The 8,696-nt window shown below is 43.1% G+C and overlaps 1 protein-coding gene across 4 annotated transcripts in view; it reads left to right on the top strand.

Annotated features, from left to right (window-relative positions):
- Positions 1 to 8,696, top strand: part of STXBP1 (syntaxin binding protein 1) — a 63,259-nt gene that overhangs the window by 26,263 nt on the left and 28,300 nt on the right. For all 4 annotated transcript variants that reach the window (XR_004626587.1, XM_019796507.2, XM_002916327.4 and 1 more), the window contains exons 2-4: positions 2,132 to 2,181; positions 3,764 to 3,845; positions 7,779 to 7,855. Coding sequence is in view for 3 of the 4 variants with exons in the window: in XM_019796507.2 (XP_019652066.1) it covers positions 2,132 to 2,181; positions 3,764 to 3,845; positions 7,779 to 7,855 (209 nt within the window). In the remaining variant the exon portion in view is untranslated. The remainder of the gene's footprint in view (positions 1 to 2,131; positions 2,182 to 3,763; positions 3,846 to 7,778; positions 7,856 to 8,696) is intronic.

Here is an 8,696-nt window from a genome sequence, read left to right on the forward strand (position 1 = left end):
AGAGCACTTATGAGAAGCTGAGATTGCACTTGATTCAACGTCTGCTCCCTCCACTAGGCCGTAAGCTCCGTGGGAGCTGTGCCATGTTTTCTGTGTTTCATTCCTGGTGCCTGGTCCACTGACTGGTAAACAGTGGTTACTCAGCAAATGTTATCGAATGAGAGAGTGGATGAGTAAATAGATGTATTAATCTTAAAGATTTTAAGAAACTTATGACACATCAGATTATTGAACATGATCAAAAGCAGAATTCAGAAGCATACTCTAGAGAAAGACCTAAATGTTTGAGACACACTTGCTGACGGCAACTGCTCACCTTTGAGTCTTTCCAGGCCTTTGTATCACCTGGATTTAGAAAGAGTAGCAAAAGTTTTATTTCCTGTGAAGACTCCATGGCTGGTAGACCTGTGTGTGCTGTGTCATTTCTAGCAACTGTGGCTTACCAAAATGGTGATTTTGGGGGGGAGCATCCCACAGATGTGCTCAGGGTTAGAAAGACATCACAACTGCCCTTCACATCTGTTTTTGGAGCTTGAGGGGGCTCATGTGGCCTGAGGTATTGTCATAGCCTCTTACCCACTTAATTTTGAGATTTAAATAATCTCAAAAAACCCGAGATCCTGTGGGGAGTCCGTGAGCAAATCTGTCTTCATAATAAGACTAAGGTGTTATTTGCCTTCTTCACTCTTATTCTCTCACAAGTACACAGTAGAGTTTTCTAGATGCTATATGATTCATAACAGATTGCAGAAGCGGATAGAACCCAGCTGTCTTATGAAGCTAAAGAGAGTTGCAGAAATGTTTTTTTAAAAAAGCCAATATTCTTACTAAAAATTGTTTTATTGTAGAAAATATAATTATATTTAATTAAAATACTATTTATGTTAACATATAATGGGTTTCTTGTATGTATGTATTTATTTATGTATGTATTTATTTATAAAGTAAGCTCTATGCCCAATGTGAGGCGTGAACTCATGTCCTGGAGATCAAGTGTCAGCATGCTCTACCGACTGAGCTAGCCAGGCACCCCTCTTGTTATCTTTTTTTTTTCACCTTTTTGTTTAAGGCTCAAAGCTCAAGACCTGAGCTGAGTCAAAAGTGACGCTTAACCGCTGTGCCACCCAGGCGCCCCCCTCTTATTATTTTAAGTGAATTAATGATAACTTAAAAAATTTATCAGTCTAATTTTTTAAAGATTTTTTTCAAAAAAGATTTATTTATTTGAGAGAGAGACAGAGCATGAGCAGGGGGAGGGGCAGAGGGTGACAAGCGGACTCCCCACTGAGCAGGGAGCCTAACATTCGGCTTGATCCCAGGACCCTGAGATCTTGACCCAAGCCAAAATTATGAGTCAGATGCTTAACTGACTGAGCTACCCAGGTACCCTTAAGATTTTATTTTTAAGTAAACTCTGTACCCAATGTGGGGCTTGAACTCCCAACACCAAGATCAAGAGTTGCACACTCCAACTGAGCCAGCCAGGCGCCCGTCTCAGTTTAATTTCTGATATGGTAAATATCAGTAGATATTTACCCAATTAACAAACATTCTTTGCAGTCCTCAATTTTTAAGAGTGTGAAGAAGTCCTGAGACCAAAAAGCTTGAGAACCACCAAATTAAAGGAACAGGAAGAGGGGCAGCTGGCTGGCTCAGTCAGTAGAGCATGCAATTCTTGATCTTAGGGTCATGAGTTCAAGCCCCACATTGGGCCTTGAGCTTACTTAAAAAAAAAAAAAAAGGAATAGGGGCGCCTGGGTGGCGCAGTCGTTAAGCGTCTGCCTTCGGCTCAGGGCGTGATCCTGGCGTTCTGGGATCGAGCCCCACATCAGGCTCCTCCACTAGGAGCCTGCTTCTTCCTCTCCCACTCCCCCTGCTTCTGTTCCTTCTCTTGCTGGCTGTCTCTCTGTGTCTAATAAATAAATAAATAAATCTTAAAAAAAAGAATAAAGGAACAAAAGTTTGTGGTAATTTGATTATGGCTCAGTAAGCAGATTGGTTGAATTGCATGACAGAGAAAACAACGTGGGGGGACATGACCTAGTCTAATATAATAAGCAGGTATTGAAAGTCGTTGACATTACATTAAATTTTCCTCCTTCCTTTCTTTTTCTCCTCTCTCCTTTTTTAGAGATCATGCATGATGTAATAAAGAAGGTAAAGAAGAAGGGGGAGTGGAAGGTAAGTAGAAGAGCCCAATTAATGGTCTTAACAGGTGAGTTCATGTGGAAAATATAAGAAAACAGGGTTAGAGGGAAGGTATATAAATAGGAAATCACGACTTTTGCTGTGTCCAGAAAGTACAAAAGAAGGTAATCCATTCTGCCTCATTTTATGCAGTCCTGGTAAAGAAATCTCTTGGTCATAAAGCTTCTCTTAAAGATTACCTGGTGAGACACTTTAGCAGTGGAACTTTTTTATTCAAACAATATATTGCCTGAACCTCTTCTATGAAGCAGAGGAAGGTGAAATTATTCTGCTTGCTGTGGGAGAGAAAGAAGTCCCTCCGGAGAACATCTCCAAGGAGCCCACACAACAGTTTAGAAAGCCCTCGTCTGGTCCGGCCCCATTTATCCGTGACTATATTGTGACAAAGAAGGAAGCTTGTTTATTTATAGAACATTGAGAGCAATGCTGGAAGCAGTCCTTAAGCCAGTCAGATTGATTACGTCCTCACTTACCGGAGTGGGTGATACAAGTGGGAAAGCGTGCTGTCCTCCACTCAGAAAGTCACTTGGTTGTCTGGGGCCAGGAGAACACGCTGTTTTACTTGAACTTCCCCATGTGTCATTGGAGGGTTTATACCAATGATTCTTGCCCCTAAGTTGTCCCACAGTCAAGAGCCCATACATTTCAGGTTCACTTGGTCCAGGAACAACTTTGCTGCGTGGATTTTGGTCTCCTCCTCAGCCTTGTGAGCTTCTGTTTTAGCCAGCACGTCCGTCCTCCTCTTTATCCGTGTCCTCCTCTTTCTCTCTTACCCGTCCCATCAGTAATAGACTTAAGGACTTGTGAATTTTAAACTAATCTTGAGGAAGTTGCCTCATAAAATGAAACTAATCGGTTCATAGAGCTTTCCGGTCCCCATGGTGTCTAGCTCCTGTTACCTCGGTTTATATCATTAAAGGCGAGGAGAAGTAGCCTTGTTTCAGCCAATGGCTTCTCTCCACTCTGGGCTGAATGGAGACAGGAGTGGTTAGCTGAAGAATTGCAGGTCTGAAGCTTTTAGACCAGGACTGGCGGGCGTGTTGTTGTTCTTCCAGTCTGGACTGAGATCGAGTATGCTCCCAGACAACACGTGTGCTGGTACAGCCTCATGGTGTTGGCAACGAAGTCCTCATCTTCCATGCCATATGTGTGGCACGGGTGTTCGTTCTCTTGTAAAATTAAAAAAAAAAAAAAAAGCTTATGCTCTGGAAAAGTAATCTCCAATATGGTTTTCTCTGAGTGTGGGTGCTGTAGATGACTTTTTTCTTTTTTTGCCTTTTTTATGAGTAGTCATTTTCTTCATCATGGAAAAACTTTAATTTTTTAAGCTTATAAAATTAAGTCAGCAAGAACAAGTTCTAACTTCTAGAGGGTCAGGTTTGGATGTGGCATGGGGGGGAAGGTAGCATGTATGTTATCACACTTCTGGCCCATGGGAAGTATTTATAACAATATTCTGTTTTTCTGGGGCGCTTTTTGAAGTCTGACACAGTAAGCTGATGAGAGAACTGTAGCAAATCCCATGCAGGCCGTAAGCTGTTCTTTTTGCTTCCAGGTGCTGGTGGTTGATCAGCTGAGCATGAGGATGCTGTCCTCTTGCTGTAAGATGACGGACATCATGACCGAGGGGATAACAAGTGAGCACAGCTCTCTCTCTGCCCTTGAGTGAAACTCAGGCCTCTTTGTGGCAAGCTTTCCCCCTCCCTATTCGTTATTATCTCACTTGACCTCAGATTCTTCCAACAACCTGGGTGGTCAGGCTGTAAGTTCTTGAGAGAGACCTAAGACTTTCTTGTTCATTGCTAAATCCCTAGCACCTGATGCAGCACTAGACGATCATTAAATATCTGGTAAATGTGCCAAAAGGCAGGTTAAATCAAGGGGGAGAAGGCTGGCCACCAATAGAAACAGTGCACAAAAGACCTGAACAGGCACTTAACAAAGAAGAAAATCCAAATGGCCAAGAAATCCATGAAACATTGCCCACTTACATTAGTTGGTTAAAACCAGAATGAGATCTTGCTATACACTCATCAAATTGCAATATTTAAATCTGATAATGCCAAGTGACAGATAGGATGTAGAAAAATGGGAACTCCTATATGACAGAGTGTCCATTGGTATAGTTACTTTGAAAAACACTGGCAGTATCTGGTAGAGTTGAAGGTGTGTGTGCCCTATAAGCCAGACGGTTAGACGGTTGTCCTAGACTTCAGGCATGTGTGCCCAGAATGCACATACAGGGATGTTCACAGAGCATTGTTCATAGTAGCCCCAAATTGGAAACAACCAAACATCCATCAAGAGTACAAGGGTTAAATAAATCATGGTAGAGTCACATAGCAGAATAGTATAGACAAGAAAATGAAGGAACTCTGGCTAACAAGCTCAACACATAATGTTGAGCCAAAGAAAGAATATACAAAAGAATATTTACAGTGTGCTTTCATTTATATAAAGTTCAAAACTAGCAGAACTAAGCTATGCTGTTGTTTAATGCAGGTGTATGTGGTAAAACCATGAAGAGAAGTGATCCCATTCCTCAGGACAGTAGTTCTCTCTGGAGGGAAGGGAGTGAGGGTATGGCAAGTGCACTTCTCTTAGTGCTGGCCAGTTCTGTTTCCCAACTGGGGAGGCCCTTATGCAGGTGTTTACTTTAATTATTTGTATGTTTATGTGTTATTCACTCTTTGGAATGCGTGTTATAATTTCACAACAGATAGGCTTTTTAAAAAAGGTAAGTCACTTGCTCAAGGTCACTAGCCAGTGTCTCACACCTGAGACTAAGACTCAGACCTCTGGCTCCTGTGCTTGAGCTCTTATTCACATTGGTGTGTAGCTCTTGTCTTACTCAGGGGCTCCTTTCAAGAGGGATCCTGTGTTTTAATCTTTGAAACAGCATTCTCTTCTGAGCTTATCTCAGAAGATTGAAAAGCAGTACCTTCTGAGCTCTTGTTTCAAACAAGGAAGCTAACCTTTGTTTTTCCTCTGAAAAAAATGTTGAGTGGAACATACCTGTTGCAATGTACTTCCTAATTTTTGTCCCCTGGAGACTTTATATGATGTGTGGCTTGCAGACTGTTGTTGGTCTTTGTCAAAATTACTACCAAACCACAATTATTGGAGGAAGAACTAGGAGGGTTGAGATTTCATTAACCTAAATGAATCTCATTCAAAGGTTTGTCCTTTATGCTAAGATTATGTCTTTCCTGTTATTTGGTGTTAAAATGTTTTTAAATTGTGAAATTATGGTAATAATATATCATGGATTTTCTTATGAATTAAATTCCATGTGAAATATATGCTATGAATATGTATGTCATGATTTTGGGGGGGTATAATCACACCTTGGATGTGAGTCCTTCATTTTTAAAAATACTTTTCCAGGGGCGCCTGGGTGGCACAGCGGTTAAGCGTCTGCCTTCGGCTCAGGGCGTGATCCCGGCGTTATGGGATCGAGCCCCCACATCAGGCTCTTCCACTATGAGCCTGCTTCTTCCTCTCCCACTCCCTCTGCTTGTGTTCCCTCTCTCGCTGGCTGTCTCTGTCTCTGTCGAATAAATAAATAAAAAATCTTAAAAAAAAAAAATACTTTTCCAAATCCAGTGTATCTGTCACCAGAAGCCTATTCCTATAAATGAGAGTACATACCTTTTACTGTGACTTCTTGTCATTCAGGGATCAAAGACTGGGCTTGCCCCTGTTTTGAGCTTACAAAGTTATTTTCTTCGTTGAAAAAAAATTTTTTTTTAAGATTCATTTATTTATTTTAGAGAGAGAGAGCCGGGGGAGGGGCAGAGGGGAAGGCAGAGACAATCCCAAACAGAATCCCTGTCGAGGGGCGCCTGGGTGGCACAGTGGTTAAGCGTCTGCCTTCGGCTCAGGGCGTGATCCCGGCGTTATGGGATCGAGCCCCACATCAGGCTCTTCTGCAATGAGCCTGCTTCTTCCTCTCCCACTCCCCCTGCTTGTGTTCCCTCTCTCGCTGGCTGTCTCTATCTCTGTCGAATAAATAAATAAAATCTTTAAAAAAAAAAAAAAAGAATCCCTGTCGAGTGAGGAGCCCAACGCTGGGCTCCATCCCAGGACCCTGAGATCACAACCTGAGCTGAAATCAAGAGTCAGTTGTCGCTCAACCGACTGAGCCACCCAGGCGTCCCTCTTCATTGAATTTTTAAAGCTATTTTTTTCCTCTCTCAAAGCAAATACGCACAAAAGTTAAGGGGGGAAAGAGCCAGATGGAGCTAAGGAGCTTCTGATGAAGAAGCAGCAGCATCCTGGCCCACTCCCTTCTCCCTCAGGGTCTGCTCTTTCTTGGTTATCCTTTTGCAGTTTCTAGATAAATACTTAGACTGTTATCTTTGGATTCATTGTTGGTAGATGTTATCTTTTAGTTCCCTGTGGTAGATAAGGGTTCAGCTCTCCCACTGCTGCACACAGACTTTTCCCAACTCCCAAAGGTGGGTTTAAAAAAGGTCTTTGCTTGGCAGAATTGAAAAGTTAGCAGTCCTATGTGGAAGCCCCAAAACATTTTGGGGGAAGTATTGTTGGCCTATGAAATTCAGAAATCTACAACTACTGGTAGAGTAGATGATTGAAGGACTTTGGTATTTGAACATTATTTGGGGTAAAAAGTCTTTTTAAATGTTACAAGGTATCATCCTAAAGTGATGCTTTTTTTTAAAATAAAGATTTTATTTATTTGATAGAGACACAGAGAGAGAAGGAACACAAGCAGGGGGAGGGGAGAGGGAGAAGCAGGCTTCCCGCCGAGCAGGGAGCCTGATGTGGGGCTGGAACCCAGGACCCTGGGATCATGAGCTGAACTGAAGGCAGATGCTTAACGACTGAGCCACCCAGGCGCCCCTGAAGTGATGCTTTTATTTGCTAAAATCCTCTGCATGAGAAGAACGGCATCAAGTGATTTTACTGTTGTCTCTGTGCCAGAGGACAGTACAGCACAGATAGCACATCCTGAGCTTTATCGGGTGGCTGGTAAGGTGATTATCCCAGAAGCTCTTCTTTCCAGTCGAAGTAGCTGACATAACTGTAAAAGAAATAAGCACCAAATGCTTGTAGTTTAACAAAATATAATGTTTAGTCTTTGAACTATTGGGAAGGCCGGCATTGTATTGAGGGCATGTTTGGAATATCTTCATGTGATATACAGAAGAAAATGATAAAAACTATCCAACTGTTGATAAACAAACTCAACGTGGAAATTCTAAAGGAATTGGAATTATTTAGGACACATGAGAAAAAAACCAAAGAAGGGATAAAAGACTGTGACAGAATGAGGTAGGATTTTCCATTTTTAATCACGAGATCAAGGAGTTTACTTAAACCGACATGGGAAATATTTAGTGTGATAAAATTTCAGGTTTTCTAACCTCTGGAGCATTGTGAGGCAGTGGAATGTGGTAACTCCAAGGAGAAGGCAAATGATTCCCACCCCACGCCCTGGAGGTTTTCACCTGCAGCTGTCTGAAGGTGGTCTGTTTAGATTGTTTTAGTTCTGTGACCCCTGGTTCTGTTTGCTTACTGACCGTGAGCCGCTGTTTGTTTTCTAGTCGTGGAAGACATCAACAAGCGCAGAGAGCCGCTCCCCAGCCTGGAGGCTGTGTATCTCATCACTCCGTCCGAGAAGGCAAGTCCCGCTCCCGGAAGAGCTTTGGCTAAGGTTGCACGTGCTGGCGTGGCATCTGTGGCGCAGAGCGTCTGACGTTTCTAGGTTAAGCGCGCATTTAACACACTGCTCTGATGAAGCGTGCAGTCCACAGACAGGGAAGGAGGGGTGCGGTGTGGAGTGAGAGTGCGTTAAGCTCTCTGAAACACCACCGCTGTCCAGAAGGCCAGGCCCGGGTCAGTCTAATTTCCCCTTCTTGCACTCCTTCTCTAGGGAGGAGATCCGCTGTGTCTAATGAGTGACCCACCTTCAGAACTCTGGCATTTTATACTTTTGGGTCCGTTTCCTCCAGGTCATGTATATCCAGATTGTGTTGAAAATTACCTGTCGCGGGGCGCCTGGGTGGCACAGCGGTTAAAGCGTCTGCCTTCGGCTCAGGGTGTGATCCCGGCGTTATGGGATCGAGCCCCACATCAGGCTCCTCCACTAGGAGCCTGCTTCTTCCTCTCCCACTCCCCCTGCTTGTGTTCCCTCTCTCTCTGGCTGTCTCTATCTCTGTCGAATAAATAAATAAAATCTTTAAAAAAAAAAAAGAAGAAGAAGAAAATTACCTGTCGCAACATTTTGGGAGGTTGGTTCAAGTCAGTATCCAGACAAGATACACCTCCTTGCATTTGGTTGATAGTGTTCTTAGGTCTCTTAATCTGTATAAATTCCCTTCAGTTTTCCATTCCCTTTCTTTTCACTTTTGAAAACTGGTTTACATCTGGGGGCGCCTGGGTGGCACAGTGGTTAAGCGTCTGCCTTCGGCTCAGGGTGTGATCCCGGCGTTACGGGATCGAGCCCCACATCAGGCTCCTCC

The sequence above is a fragment of the Ailuropoda melanoleuca genome, chromosome 7, assembly GCF_002007445.2.
Source record: "Ailuropoda melanoleuca isolate Jingjing chromosome 7, ASM200744v2, whole genome shotgun sequence".
Classification (NCBI taxonomy): Eukaryota; Metazoa; Chordata; class Mammalia; order Carnivora; family Ursidae; genus Ailuropoda; species Ailuropoda melanoleuca.